At 33.1% G+C, this 15,999-nt stretch overlaps 1 protein-coding gene across 10 annotated transcripts in view; it reads left to right on the top strand.

The window, feature by feature from the left end:
• Positions 1-12,282, top strand: part of LOC128166839 (dystrobrevin beta-like) — a 49,676-nt gene extending 37,394 nt beyond the window's left edge. For all 10 annotated transcript variants that reach the window (XM_052832253.1, XM_052832255.1, XM_052832247.1 and 7 more), the window contains 6 exons: positions 3,940-4,147; positions 6,220-6,496; positions 7,529-7,576; positions 7,825-7,987; positions 8,404-8,563; positions 9,011-12,282. In XM_052832253.1, coding sequence (XP_052688213.1) covers positions 3,940-4,147; positions 6,220-6,496; positions 7,529-7,576; positions 7,825-7,987; positions 8,404-8,563; positions 9,011-9,160 — 1,006 coding nt within the window. In that variant the 3' untranslated portion in view covers positions 9,161-12,282. The remainder of the gene's footprint in view (positions 1-3,939; positions 4,148-6,219; positions 6,497-7,528; positions 7,577-7,824; positions 7,988-8,403; positions 8,564-9,010) is intronic.
• The last annotated feature ends 3,717 nt before the right edge of the window (positions 12,283-15,999 follow it).

The raw sequence follows: 15,999 nt of genomic DNA, 5'->3' as shown, positions 1-15,999 counted from the left end.
CAGATTTCAGTATTTAACATGAAAGTATAACAATGGCTCTTAGCCCCTAACAAACTAAATGGTTATCATAAATCTATATTAAATAACTGTAAAATGTTGAACTATTGACTTTGTGGAAGTATTCGATAGTATCAGAGTCTAGAGTTCACCCAGATATCCCGAGTCCCTATGAGGACCCAGTGATTGTGTACACTTAATTAATTATTTGATCTATTACCATAATTGTTCATGGACTGCATTGTAGAAAAAAAAATCTGTTTGCTTGGCTTTATTCATAATCATGCATGATTACAAATTGAAATCAAATAAATCACACTGAAAGTCTGCAACAATAGCTTTACTTTTGGAAGCTGAACATGGTAGCCTGAACTTTTCAAATACATTTTGTTCTCCTGCAGTATCTAATCAGAAATTAAGAAAGAACGAAGGTTTAAAATTATAAAAATCTCCATGCAGACTTCTTAATGTTCCAACTTACCACAATTATTGGAGTGGTGCCGTTTGATAAAACTCATTTAAGCAAATATCATTGCATGTGCTGAAAATTCTTATCATGACTTTAATGTCAGAAAGTTATATTATTGTAGAAAGAAGCATCAAAGTTAGATATCTGACACTTTTATTGCTATTTTATTGAGGACTGTGAAAACTGTATGAATTAAAATGATACAGTTGTAAAAATTAGTGAGGTATTTGACAAGTTCTTGGTTTTCTGTCAAAGTGTTCACCAGTGTTGACCGAGAATCAGCTATAGCTGTCCTAGGGGAGCCCCAGGAAACGGGACCCCACAAAGAAACTGGCAGCCTCAGCATGAGTTTGGTCACCATCAATTACATTAGCAGTTCTGTAATAAGTCAATTTGTCATCAAGTTTTATGCCCTTAAGAGTGTCATAAACCTAGACTGGTGTCAAACAATGGTCTCAGACATCTATCCCAGCATCCCTTGCGGTTTTTGCTTAATTCAATTCATTATGGAGGCTTAGGCCGACTTATTTACTTAGTACAGACATTTTTAAAAATTTCATTCAATCAGACCTGCTGATCTTTACTATTTTCAAATGAATTTTTTTGCAATGTCTCTTGTTCATAAATTAGCTATTACCCGGTATGTTTCCAGAATAACAATACAGAACCTAATTTGTGCAAATATGTTTTGTAACTTTATGACCTAGTATTCACCAGGGTTGATCTCAATTGATTCTCAGGTCTATCGCTTGTCCTCCAGAATGGTGTTTGCAGATCTGATGAAGGAGTAATTTTCATTTTATTCTTAATTTTATATTAATTTTAAACTTACTGTTTTCCTTTTTCTTATTTCAAAATTCTTGAAAAAACCCATATGTGACAGAATTTTTATAAAGTGCAAATCTGACGTACATGTTTAGTGAATTAATATGCTAGAGGTAACTTGGGTAGTGAATAGGAAAAAAGGAATACGATTGGCAGTGCCAAAGAAACTGCAAGACTTAGTACTCAGCACAAGACACAGGGACCAAGCAAGAATGAGCAAGACTTAGTACTCAGCACAAGACACGGGGACCAAAACCTTGAATGGATTTTATCTAAAAAGCTTTGCAATGCAATTTTTTTAACCTATGACATAACAAGGCAGAAAAAGGCATCCGGCTTCTATGAGCAAAGGTCGACAGATAGATGTCATTGAAATCATTTGATGATGTGGAAGAAATCCCCTCCTTCCTTTGACCATGACAGCTTCTTTAGGGACCTGGAATACAGGAGTTTATTGCCTGTTTATTGGAATCAGAAATGGTCAGCCAGGAAGCAATCAACTGGGGACAGAATATAGATGAACGGAGATGTGCTTTATTGCAAGTTGGAAACAATTTATGACAACTTCTATGCATAGGAGTAGCCACCTTTCAACCTCTCCTATGCAAGAAGGAATTGTCTTGGACATTTTTATTTCCTCTTGTAAGCATCCACAAGATTGATTCTAGCAATGAATCAAAAGAGAGTATTGAAAAAAGGGAGATCAAGCCCCTGACTTCGAATTTAATTATATAGCAGGTTAAAATTGATTATCTTGGTATCTCCTGTACTATGATATGAAATTTTACTTTGAAACTTAAAATTCACTCTTAATATTTCACTTTCTTACGGTAGACCTATGTCCATTGCAAACAACATTATTTACTCTCAAATGGAAAAAAAGCATCAGTTTTTGTAATCTACTTCTTGTCTTTTTACCATTGACTCATTTGTAATTAACATCAAACCAATATTGGCTCTGATGAATATAAAGTTTATACCTTTACTGTCAACATATATCAATTGGCTCTCAAATAAGAGAAAAACTAAAATATTTTGCTATCAACATCTAACCATTGGCTCTCCTATGAAAATTGAGACTAAACCTTTGCTATAAACATTTAGCTATTGGCTTCCCAGTGGACAAGAACACCAGTCATTTGTTAACTACATCTAACAATTATTTTCCCATTGGAATAGAACAGTATGTCCTTTCCGGTGACATAGGACACGTGAGTCTTTTAGAACCCATTGACTGATTACTGTCTCACCAGCTTAATGGGAGAATAATCCATTACATATGCTATCTTTGTGATGAAGACATGTCATAAGTAGCACCAGTAGGGTGGTAGAGACAATCAGAGATTATAAAAGTGCTAAGGAAGGTACCGGTAATCTCAGGTATCTAAATTGATTGCTTCAGCCTCTTAAGTCTTAGAGGTGAATTAGCGAGCTTAGGGCAAAAAATATGTGTTTATTTTTTCTTTCGGTAGGTAGGGAAGTTATTTTTGTTTTAAAAGTTAGGTAAAAAAAAAAACTTACTAAAATATGAAACCATATTGATATCTGCAAACAGTTGGATTACAAAAGAGATGATGCTCAAATTATAAAAAAGGATGATCTATATTAATTGAGTTTATACTTTTTTAAAAGTTGGTCAAAAACAAAGTGAACATTTACAGAAGAAGGCTTAGGTTCTGCATTATTTCAGTATATATCTACTAATTGTATGTGTGTACTCTATGATGGATTTAAAGTTTAGCTATGTAAAGTAATTCATTTTTCATGGTCATCACTTTTGCATCCAAACTCTAGATCAAACTGATCTCAATGTTCTGCACAGATTATTTTCATATATATCCCTGGAATATTTTGAAATTGTCATTTGTATTTGTAAAAATGATTTTCTGATCTTAGAGTCTGATCATCAGTATTTAAAAGAATTGTGTCTCTGGAACTGAACTTAATTTTAAAAAGAAATTTTGTATCAACTGAAAATAATGCATAGCGTGTCAAGTTTCTTTGCATGAAATTTTTGTGTGAAAAGCATACCAGGGTAATTTCAGTGAAATGACTGCTTTTAAAACAAACTAACACTCCATTATAATTGAATCAATACTGCTTTGCTAGAAGATCCATTAGATAGTGTATATTTAGCCAATTTTTAAGGAGAAAATTTCAAACAGTTCTATAGATAGGAAAATTACACAGATTGGCACCTTCATGTTCATCGGATTACTGGACTGATAAATCGTGATCAGCAATATTACTTCAAATGCATTCAATGCTATAATCAGAAAGATCAACTAATATGCCATTTTCTTCTTATATTTCAAAAGAATTATTAAAATTTTGTTAAACTTTTGTAGATAACATCTCAGAAAAGGATTTCAAATTTGGACATACAATGGTTTTAAGAGATACATCATAAATTGGGGTTTTTAAGTGTGTTGCAAAGTTGCAAATTAGAGTGAATCTGTATGAAAAGATTTATTATAATATTTGCATGGGTCATTTTTGGTGTTTTCAAAAGTTTATAACTTAGTACACTGTCAATAACTGTCAGTGACATAATTTTTATGTGGTACGGTGGCTTAATAAGATTTGTTTACCCTCTGAATATGTAATCTTGAACTGGACTTTAACCCTCATTTCTCTGTCTTTGTTAGGGAGATCATGAGAGAAATCCACAGACTCCGATCGGAACAAGAGGCACACGCTCGCAGTACAGAGAGTGCTGAGTATAACCCGACCTTGCTGGCTGAACTCCGGCAACTCAGGCAGCGAAAAGATGAGCTGGAGTCCAGAATGTCGGCGCTACAGGATAGCAGAAAGGAACTTATGGTGCAGCTCGAGGGGCTCATGAAACTGCTGAAGGTAGAGAACGAGGAGGTTGAGAATTCTTTTGCTGTAGATAACTGTGTCTTTTGTTAAAGAAAAAACAAACAAACAAAACTGCATTTGTTTGCTTGGTGCTGGTTTGGAAGATTGGAAGATACCTACAGGTTAAGTTAAATGGGAAAGGAGGAATAAAGTTACTGAAGGATAAAGTCACGGGCTGGGTTAGGGTCTACTGATGTCGATTATTTGTTTGTTTGTGAACAGGTTGAGAATAACTGGAGGTTTAATTTTTTCGAAAAAGGGGTGAGACTGCCTCAGGTTAAGGTTACAGTGGGGTAAGGGGTCTACTGCTATAGTCTGTAGATAATTGGTACTGTAAATTCCTTAATTTACGCGAGTACTTAATTCCGCGATTCCGCTATTTTGTATCAAATCGCAAGAATTTAAAATCGTGATCACCAAAATTTTGTTACAATTTGCTATAGTTTATAACTGTTTGAAAAATAAATGCGAGACTTTAAAATCCGTGAAGGTTGCTTCTCGGGATTTTACGCGGAAATTAATTCCTCGCTTTTAATTAGGAATCTACAGTATGTGTATGGGGGGGGATAAGTGGAAAACAGTTGAAAGTTATGGTTACTAAGGAGGAATGATAAAATTACTGAAGATATTGTTTGTCTTTGACTGAGGGGGTGAATCTTTTTATAATTGTGAAGAGGTGGGTCAGAAGGATGTGTCCAGGACAGGTTCATGAGATGGTGAAAATGCTCATAAACAGGAGTCAATCATAATTATTCCTTTGAAGAAAAAAAAACTAGAATATAGGGTTAGAAAGAATTAAGAACTAAAAAAAAAAATAGAAGACATAGTAAGTAATTATTTCAGTTGCAAAAAAGGATATTCATTTATTGTAAGTGACAAACTTCTTCATTGGTTTTGTATTCTGATCAGTTTTTCATAACTGATGATGTTTCAGGTTTTACCTCAGATTGTAGTGTTTGGGTAGGCTAAGTATTGAGTTGTTCTAGGAGGTTATCAATGTGTTGGAGGCTTATATTACTGGGTGTTGGAGGCTTATATTACTGGGTGATTAATGACGACATTACCAGGAACTGGCTACAGATCTCACAATACTGACCGACACTTCCGTCATATTTAAAAGACGGATGAGCGAATCGGTTAACTCGGGACTTCTCTGTAACACGACCCTACCACCACCACCACCATCTATAGGGAGTAGGTCAAGGACAATTAAGTTTTTTTTTTTTTCAAAATTTAAACATATTAATAAAATGAAATATAATGCTAACTTTAATAGCAAATGATCAAGTAACCTACAAAGTGGAGTTTCATTTTCAAGGTTGCATTATAGAAATAATTTTAGAATATGATCTGTGAAATATGGTTCCTGAGTGGCTGTCATTAATTGACCGTGGATGACTATTGCTGTCTGTTTATAAGCATTTTATAATGGTCTTCTCAATTATTCATCTATCGGTAAATAATCTGTTTCTTCTGAAATCACAGAAGCACAAAAGGTAACTTTCCTCTGCCGGTGATCAAATTGGCAATAAATAATGGATATTCATAACCACTGGTTTCATTTGAAGCTATTTAAAGGAAATCAATCTTAAATGTTCCAATAATGTTTGGTTTGATATCTAAAATGCACCTTCTTACACAATCCTGTTTGAGTTTGTTGTTATTGAAAGACCCAGCTTTACAGTTGCTATGATTCTAATGCATTTATTGGCATTAACAATATGACTGCGTATATCAAACTTAAATTTAAAACAATTTTTTAAAGCAAATACATTTACATTATTCAAATATTCTTTAATGGACATTTTTTGTTGTATTCAGACACATCAAATAATGAGAAGACAATTGTAATATTGTTTAATGGAAAGGATATTTAATAATGTAATGAATAGATAGATAATAAATGGATAATCAAATTAATATGTTATAATTAATGAATTGATATGTCCATGTAATAATGTAATGAATAGATATTTATGTAATATATTTTAATAGAGATGTAATATTTAACTAATTAATAGATATGAGATAGTTTAATTGATTGGTTTTTTTTTTTGTATTTTCAGACACACCCCACTTCCCCTCGAGCCGTCCCCACAGAGAGCGTCTCCCACCCCCAGAACCTGTCCCAGTCTCTCCCTGACAGGTACCCCGCCCCCAGCATCCCCACCACCCCTGCCATGGAATCCTCAATGCTGGCCGGCCTTGGGGGTGAGGTTCGGCAGGCGTTCTATAACCCCCGCCCCGGGGTGGAGAATGTCAGGCTGATCAGACAGGACCTGATGTGTGCGGCCGACTCTGTGACCAGTGCCATGTCTTCCCTTGTTAAGGAATTCAACTCAGGTGGGTAGTGAGCTCAACGCAGGTAAAATCAAGCTCTTTTACCAGCTCTTTGTCTTCTCTTTCCTTGTTTAAAGGAATTTAGCTCATATGGGTAGTGAATAAAATGCAAGTAAAAAGAGCAGTAAGCTCATTTTGATTTTGAATGAACAGAAAATTGATCAGAATTGGTTAGAATTAAGAGGCTTTTTATTCTGATAAACTATTACTCTCTATTGTACATCTCATTGGTGTTTTATGAATATGAAAAAGGATTAGACAGTGTCAAATTAATGAGTATATTATAGATTTTTCAATGCTGATTGCAGTTGGTATGGACGTACAGTGAAGGAGATTACACGGTTGTCTTTATAGACAGGATTTGACCATATATACTTGTTAAAGCAAATCATCTCTCTTTTCTTGAAGATTTTGTAAATCGATGTTAAAACCAGACTTTCAACACAAGACTTATCCGATAACATGTTGCATTTGTCAAACTTGATGTATGATGTTAGCCATTCAGTGAATTCTTTTGATTTAAAAATTTCAAAATTACTTTATAGATTTATTGCCTTTACAAATATTTAATACCAACGTAGCTTTTTGGGTTTGTTTTCTGAAAAGGCAAAGTAATTCATTTCATTTGGGGTTTGTTTGGCTCCATTAAGAGTGAAGAAGAAAATGAATTTATTCGATCATGTACTTGTGGAGGGTAGAAATGTTTTCCTGTACTTTTCTTTCAACTGATTTAATGGATTGAGCAGCTGGCTCTATAATTTTTATTACAAAACTTGATCCATTTATAAACTTGGCTACCATTTCTCAACAATACCAGCTTTGTTTGTTTAATCTGTATTTGAGTTATGGGGGGAAATATCCCTGTGTTTTGTCTTACTAGAAGAAATTATGATGACAAGCATAAGGATATGAAAACCAATAAATTAATTAAAAGGATTTCGAAAATTGATTAAATTTAAAACTGGATTACATCAGGAGCTTTGATTTCAGGGACATTTTAGGATTTGGTTAATGTTTGATAACATATTTTTACAGAGGCAAGTAGCAGTGATGAAGATGAAGACAACATCACAAGACAAGAAGGTATCATTTTAAAAATCATATTGTATCCCCTCTACCAGTGGCGTCGGAAGCAAATTGAAAGGGGGGGGGGCTAGACTTATCAAAAATCTTGAAGCAAAAAAAATGGTTATGGTTTATGTTTAACTTTCAAAAAAAATGTAGAGGGGCTAAGTCATCAGTTTCGTTTGGATATTTGTGGGATTTTTTTGGTCTCTTTATTATAATCTTATCTGTGATTTGAGTTTGAATTTTGTTTACATACATTATAGCCAACTTGGAGCTGGCGGATGTATCAGCTGTTGAATCTCAGGATGATGTGGACAGCTGGCATGATGAAATTCTCCATCGCCTTGATCAGGACCAGGACTTTCTATCCCAGCTCAAGGCACGCCGACACAGGAACAGTAACCAAAGTGATAGTGAAACTGAAAGGTAGGTAACGCAATGACAAGGAAATACAGAATCTAGTTTAAAGATTCTAGGATTACAGTTTCATAGCATTCTAATGAAGACTGTAAAAAAAATTGGTATGGCAACCTTTGAGATTTAGTTTAAAATGAATTACAAGCCATTGGGAAGTTGTATCCTTTGTATAATTAATATCCAATGATCCGTGAGTCATTCTGCTGCCTATAACATGACAGACCTTGTGTCATACAAGAAAAATACACATGTTCTGGTATATTATTCTGCATAACAGTATGTTTTAATTTATGCTTTGCATTATCATGTATACAAACATGTATTATCTTTACTAATAAAAACATTTTCTAGTTTAATAGTGAGAAATGTTTTACAACTTCTGTTTACCTTAAGTTACCTTTACTTACCTTTGCTTACCTGTGCAGCTCCCTGCCTCCATCTTATGGGACAGTAACAGACGGAGCCCTGCCTTACTCCTCGGTCACCAATAACAACAGGGAAGGGACGGAAGATGGCGACTCGTTCATAACGACTGACGACAAGACGGAGGACGACGATGCCGAGCTCTACGACAATCACCCAAAGGTAGGTCACTCCAGCTGATATTGATAAATATTTATTTGCTGTTAGATGCAAAATCCCAGGAAATAAGAAATTATTTTCTGTATTGCAAAATGGTTTCTTATTGTCATTCTTTTCAAGACAAAATATATTTTATAAAATCATAAATTTTATATCATAGATTTAATGTTACATGCACATAAACTTGTATGTTGGTTTTTTTTTTTTTATCTTAATGAAAAAAAAATTACAAAATATTCTAGTCATTAAACAAATATAAAACACTGTTTCGGTTGAGGACTTAACCATTTCATAATCTTTATCAAATCTAATGAAATGTAAAATGTAATTTTGTCATTTTTGATCATTTAAAATGAAGCTTTAGTGACATCTTCCCATGAATAAAGTTAAAGTTGGGCAAAGTAAAGAAAGACAACTGTGGTACTGAGACTGTACATTGTTAATTTCTAGGAGCTCCCTAACAGAATGACGTCCAGTACTCACACCACGGACGACGAGAGTTATCTCCAGTCCGACGCGGACTCCTACATCCGCACGGACGACGAAGAGAGCAGCAACACGGACTGGGAGGAGTCAATGAAGAGATGGGTCAACCGATAGGTCAAAGGTCAGGTCACACGAAAGAGAGGCCAGAGGTCAAACCTGTATATTGAACATGCAGGGGTTGTGCAATTTGTTACCACAGAGAGATTTATAGGAATTTCTAGTGATGGGAACTTTTATTCCTAGATGGACTGAAGCGTGGGCATTGAGCAGAATGTTATACAAGCATCCTTATCTAATTCAGCAGAATAGGTTGACATTACAAATTGTGATATTAGACTTTAGTGCTGATGGACACTAATTGTCCCTTCCTGGGATTCAGAACTGAGAGAGAATGTCTATATTTTCATGTAAACAATGTGTGGATATTTTAGTTGTAAAATGCTGCTTAAATTTAATAGTACCACTATCTCTAGTCAATAAGGATACATCCAGGGCAGTTATCCGAAATTGTGCTATAATGAATATATGCCTGGTAGTTTGTGTAAGCATATTGTTTTGAAAATTGTGTGCAATAGATTAACAGATTTTTTGTTGATTCGGCAGCATTCATCAATGTTTCATTAGATCTGTTGATGTACCAAATTTAAAGGATGCTGAAAATTTGATTTAAAATGAGCTTTAATGAAGTCTAAGTATAGGTCACTAAAATCTGTCACTTTCTGTTCTGTATACTTGAATTATGGAATTCTGGCTCTATATTTTTAAAACCATAAGGCCAATCCCACATACAATTAATGACTGGGCAAAGTTACATTGTACATCATTTCATTATTCATTATTACATTATTATATTAATTTTCTTCCCACCAATTAAGAAGTGAGGCGCTTCAGATTTTGGAAGTATGAAATCAAAGATTATTTTAACAAAACTTACTGCTGTATTGTTCATAAATTTGTTAGTTCTCACACAACTGTTGAAATTTCCATTCTCAAAAGTGTAAAGGATTCATTCAGAATAAGGTATGCATTATTCATGGGAAAGAAAAAGTTAATGAGTTGACCAAGTCATTCTGACATGGAGCTGTAAGGAATGTCAAAGCTGTACCTTAATAGTACTTGTACTGATGTACTCTCATCCAGGCATTTCAGAGCTGGGTCAGACGAAATTACAGGAGAGCATTAACAATGCAATAATTGGTTGTAATCCCAAAACTATTGTCTATCAATACAATGCATGTATCAAAATTAAACTGGTGGGTTGTTAATCCTGTAATACTATTCATCAGATTAATAACTTTTATTTAAGTAAGAATATTATATTTCTTAATTCTATTCATGTATATGTATCATTTCATTTTGTAAAGTCTTTTGTGCTTCTGTATTTCTTAAATATCCATCTTAACTATCTACAAAATGAAGTAATCCTTATTTTTACATGTACATACATGTATATATATAGACATGTATAGTGAAGAAGGTGATTTGACCTAATATTTATTCCATATCTGTCCTACTTACCAGAATATGACTTTATCTACAACAGAAATCAGTCCCCCTATTTTACTACCCCTCTAGTCCAGACTTATCTCTACCTCTTCATCACTCTCAGTATTTATAACTCCTGTCAATCAAGAATTTTTCTCCTGATTTTTTAGCTCACCTAATTTGTCACCAGCCATTGGCATTCATATGGTCACACATTGAAAAAGGAGGTTTTTCCTTGTTTTCTTTGGTGTCTGTGAGATAGCACTTTTTTCTATCAATATTGAGAATTCTAAAGAGACCAATCTTACTTGGAGGAACAGAGTAGCTTATTACGTAAACTGTTTTATTTAATATTAACTTATTTAGTTTGTATCATTTTATAAATGTTTTGTATTTTGTTTTAAAAATTTTCTTTCTAGAATTTTATCATAGACTAGTGTGTCATTATTTGCAGAACATTTAACAATTATCACCTTATCATCCCCAAAGCCTTTATTCAAGTGTTCTTCAGTAATCTGTTTGACCTGATAATGTTTTATTGTGTTCATTTGTATGTGTTTACTGTACAAGTTGATTATATATTCAACCTGTCTTCTAAAACATTGGAAATCATTCTCTTTGGAATTAGGTCAGAGATGATCTTTTGATTATCCAATGAAATTTGGTGTTGCTATTAATTCTTTGCTACTTGTTTGGTCTATGAGGTGTTTTTCTCTACATCTGATTAAAATAAAAAATCAGGCGAACTTCACCCAACAACATTTAACATAAATGAAGAATGATTAAGATGTTTTAAGTTAAACAATCTTATCAGATATTACCAACAGAATGTTTAATAGCTTTATTAGAAGTCATTATCAGAAAAGTTTAACAGCCCTCTAATACAAAGCTTACTGTGGAATCATTAAAATTCGTGGGGGGTGTTAATTCGTGAATGAGAGGTACCCACGAATTCCATGAAAATTGAGCCACCACGAAATCTAATGATTCCACAGTATCTTAAAAGTATCTGTTTTATGAAATTCAGTGGTTGAAAGTCATTGATGTATGGCTTAAAACAGGTTTGTTTAGATTTTTATGAAATAGTAGCAGTCCATTAATTTTACAAATCTTATTGATTACTGTAGTTAGATTGATTTGTAATATGCCATATCATAAAATCTGGCACAGGTTGTGTACCTTAGTTATGTTATTGCTGGGTTATGTCACAACTTTACATTTTGATTTTTATCCAATTTACCTGGTAAATAAATTTTATTTTGAGGGTGAAGAATACAAATGTGATAATAGTTTAGAGGTTGTAATTTGTAATACAGAGGCTGTGGATATGACAATGGTGATATCATGATAATGCTTTGATATTGTAATATATGTAATATAAAATGATTGCATTACACTGGTTTTACAATATGTAAAATTATTGTTATTAGCCTAGTCCAATGGTTTTATGGTACATGTATTTTGTAACACATAGTGGATACCAATTCTAGTATGATTACATTTCAGTAATTGTAATTTGAATGTAATTTGTAATACATGTATTTTGTATTGCAGTGTTGATATTTGTATTAGTAATACATCTATAAGGTGATTATGCCAGTTATAGATTTATATATGTACTCTTGGCCACTGAGATTTTTTGTTAACATGGAAACCAGTTGTTACTTGTTTTGTTTTTTTATATCAAGTTCAAATCTGACATCAGCGATTTCATGTTTCTTACATAAAATCAAATAAACCTAGAAAAGAGACTTCTTGTTGTGTTTAGTGTCAAGTTTATCATCAGTGATTAAGATTGCTAATGTTAACCAGTCTAACAAACCTTTAAGGGGGCTGGATGGTCCTGGTCATGTTTAAGCTATATTTGCACCTCCTTATAAAGAAGAGCTCTGTATAAAGATTTAGGAAAATGTTCAAAATTTTAAGAACCAAATACTTGGATTTTTTCTCAAATTACTAAATGTTAGTTTTTTTGCAAAAAATATCACGTGTCAAATTTGAAGATGGGGGAATAAGATGGCGCAAATGCCCATTCGGTTTAGTAGTGAAATACAATTTTAAATTTATTTTTCCCCAATCAAATCTATTCAAACATATAATAATACAACTTTGCAAAAGCAAAATTTCTAACTATAGTCAGTTTTTAATATATTTAACAAAAAATAAGAAAAAAAAATATTGTCGTAAATTTTGGTGGTATCGAACCCGTAACATAAAAACCCTAAATATATACGGTTAGCTTATGCCAGGTACTCTAACCACTGAGCCATTTCAGACACAACAAAGAAGGCTTTTTAAATATTATGTGTGACTAAGGTCACGAATTACCGGACTTGTATTATTTTTCAATACGTTCAGTTGTTGGAATACAAAATGATATTTCTAATGTATAGTGGGTCATCTCTCCACGTTTTTGTTGATTGAAATCGGTTTGTTTTCCATTAGACCTTAATTAGACTATGAGAAAAATATGGAGCACAGACCCACTCTATAATAGAAAATGCCTTGAAGTTCTAAAAAATGACAATATTTGCAGGTTTTGATACGTATACGCCTGTTTGAGTCAACATATTCCAAGTATTGAACATACCTACATGTTACAAATAAATGATTCGTTAAATATATATTGTTTTAAAAAAAACCCCATCAGATTCGTTGATACATGTACTTTATTTTTTTAGTAGCCTGTCCGACCGCGTATGGGCATTTTACACGCCTTATCCACCCATCTTCTTTAAGGTACCTGGTAGATCTGATTGTTAATTTGTTGACCACCAGCCACCTTAATACACAGAATCACTGCCCTCATAAGTCTATGAACTGTCTGTCTTCTAGGAAATTAAGGCTGAGGCTAATGTTCTCAGATACTGAAGTCAACATAATGCAGTTACACCCTGAACTCTGTATCCCTTATTGATCACGGCATGCTGTTGTCACTGGAAAAGTTTGGTTCTCACGAACATAGTGTGGGATCTTTGTCAGCGGGAATTTATGCCTGGTCTTAAACCTTTTTATTTGGTTTCGTGAAACTCAAGGTCTTCTTATGCAACAAGAAGATGAATTGTCAGGGCCTTTCTCTTTGTACAGAGCATTATTTTTTTTTTTTTTTTTTTTTTTTTTGTGAGTGAATATTTTATTGGCTCAACAATTATGGTACATATATTTTTAGAACATAATTCAAAACGTTTCACAATAGAATAAATGATAAATAGCATGGAAACAGATCAATATACTAGTACTTTGGACATGGAGCTAAAATATTAACATGGATCTAAAATATACATGCATCTTAGTTTTTAACATGGTAGAAAGCATTGATCAGCAATCTTCAAACAATCAAGACAATCCATATAAAACTGAGAGACTAAAGTTTATAAGTTAACTAATATTGGCTGCCATAATTCGTAAAAAATGAGCATTTGATTCTTCGAACAAAGATAATTTTCTTTCGCATGAAGTTTGTTTCTTAGAAAATTTTTAAAAGCAATGAACTCAATTTGTTTGCCAGGAGATTTTGAATGAATTAGATGTATAAAGCATTTTCCAAGTAAAGTACAATAATTTAGTGGAACATTTTTTACTTTGTAGATACCAAATATGACATCTTGCATTGTTAAGTGATTGACATTTTCTATATGTTGTTGCCACCAATATATTAGATCTTTCCAGAAAATTTGTATGATTTTACATTGGAAATATCTATGATGTAAAGTGTCAATTTCATTACAGTTGTCTGTGTTACAGTTCGGACTTGGAATCAGAGCATTATTGTTAACACATCTATCTATTATTTTCAGCTGGTGTTGAGATAATTGTCAGCAACTAATCAATAAGCAAACTAAACAAAAATAAAAACCAATTCTTTTACAGGCGAAATTTACTTCCTTATTTTCTTGCTTTTCAGTTTGCCCAGGGTTTTTTTTTCTCCAAAAGGCAAGCAAAATTAAATAAAATGATTCCATAGTAGTTAGATGACCCATTTAATATCATATGAAATCAGAGTTACTGCAAGCACACAAACAACGAATTCATCCTTATAAGAAAGCCAATTTCATTTTCCTAATCTTAAAAATGCAAAAAAAAAATTACTTGCTATCCCTTGTACTACTATGAATTTCATTTTCACAAACTCTTAAATTGAATTAGTAAAATTCAAATTAGCATGCATCCATATTTTATTCACAATTTACATACAGTATCTGCTTTTGATTTTTTTTTTCAGAAGAATTTTTTTCTTTTCTATGTAAAATACGTTTTTATCCGTAACTAATCCTGTCCTGACTGAGGTCACTTTTTGAACCACATGAATGAGTACATTTGAAAATGTTTCATAAAACTTTGATTTTTTTTTTTTGTAATTTCAAAAATCACAGTATTCACTTTCTAAAGTAGACACTGATTTTTAAAAAATTGTCCACACCTCCTAACTTGTGGATCCCTCTGACCCCGAGGGGTCAAGAAAAACAAACTGGAACCTATGCAAAAAGTTGGTTACTTAATAATTTTCACAATTTCTACCCGTTATGTGACGAACTTGAAGCCTATTGTGGTCTGTTCTATGGTAAACTCATTGTCTTACATGAATTATTAATGATTATTTCCCTTGGAAGAAGGACTGGCCCTTCGTTTAAACAAATTTTGTAAAGCCCTTCGCTTTAAAATGCTTGGTGCCAAATCTGGTTGAAATCGACACTGTGGTTATGGGGACAAAGCCAAATTAGACGATCAGTGAACAGAAGAACTCACTTGTACTTTCATTGATGCAAATATCACGCTGATCTGATTGTGTTCTTTAACAAAATCATTACTGAGTATTAGTGTTTGTCTTCAATGCAGAGGTAGAACTTGTTTCAGATCTCTCATTTTCTAATCCATACATGCGTGTACATATACTAGTACTTTGTCACCATCGCCGTTGCCATCATCATCATCATCATCATCATCATTTATGAATTGGTTATCTTTACTAAATTAGCAATTTGTGGTGGTCGTTATGGTCAATCATATCTTACACTTTAAATAACTTATTGTTTATTTATTTTTTTTTTACAAATATTCAAACAATAAATTGCTCTCTTTGGTGGTTCATTCTGGTAAAAAGGAAGCGAACATAGAAAAAAATGTAATCTTTTTAAACGATCATATAAATTTTGCGTTATGTAACTTTACAACGTGACACAAAGCTGTCAACGGTTAGAATCTTCCTGGTTGTCGCTTTAGAAATCAATATATACATCGCATTTTGCATAAACAATTTTTTTTTGGGGGGGGGGGGACTGAAAATGAACATTTTCGCGTCAATGTCTACGAGCTTGACCAAAACACCTCCAACAATGAAATAATTGTGAGTGTTTGTAAACGAATACTGATAAGTATATACCTATTTATCAGTTTATATATGTACACCGAACCTTACGTTACAGTTTTGTATGACTATATCTGGTATACTTTCGTTATAATATTGACAT

This window comes from Crassostrea angulata, chromosome 10 (assembly GCF_025612915.1).
Source record: "Crassostrea angulata isolate pt1a10 chromosome 10, ASM2561291v2, whole genome shotgun sequence".
Taxonomy (NCBI): Eukaryota; Metazoa; Mollusca; class Bivalvia; order Ostreida; family Ostreidae; genus Magallana; species Magallana angulata.
This window is presented reverse-complemented; position numbering and strand designations above follow the sequence as displayed.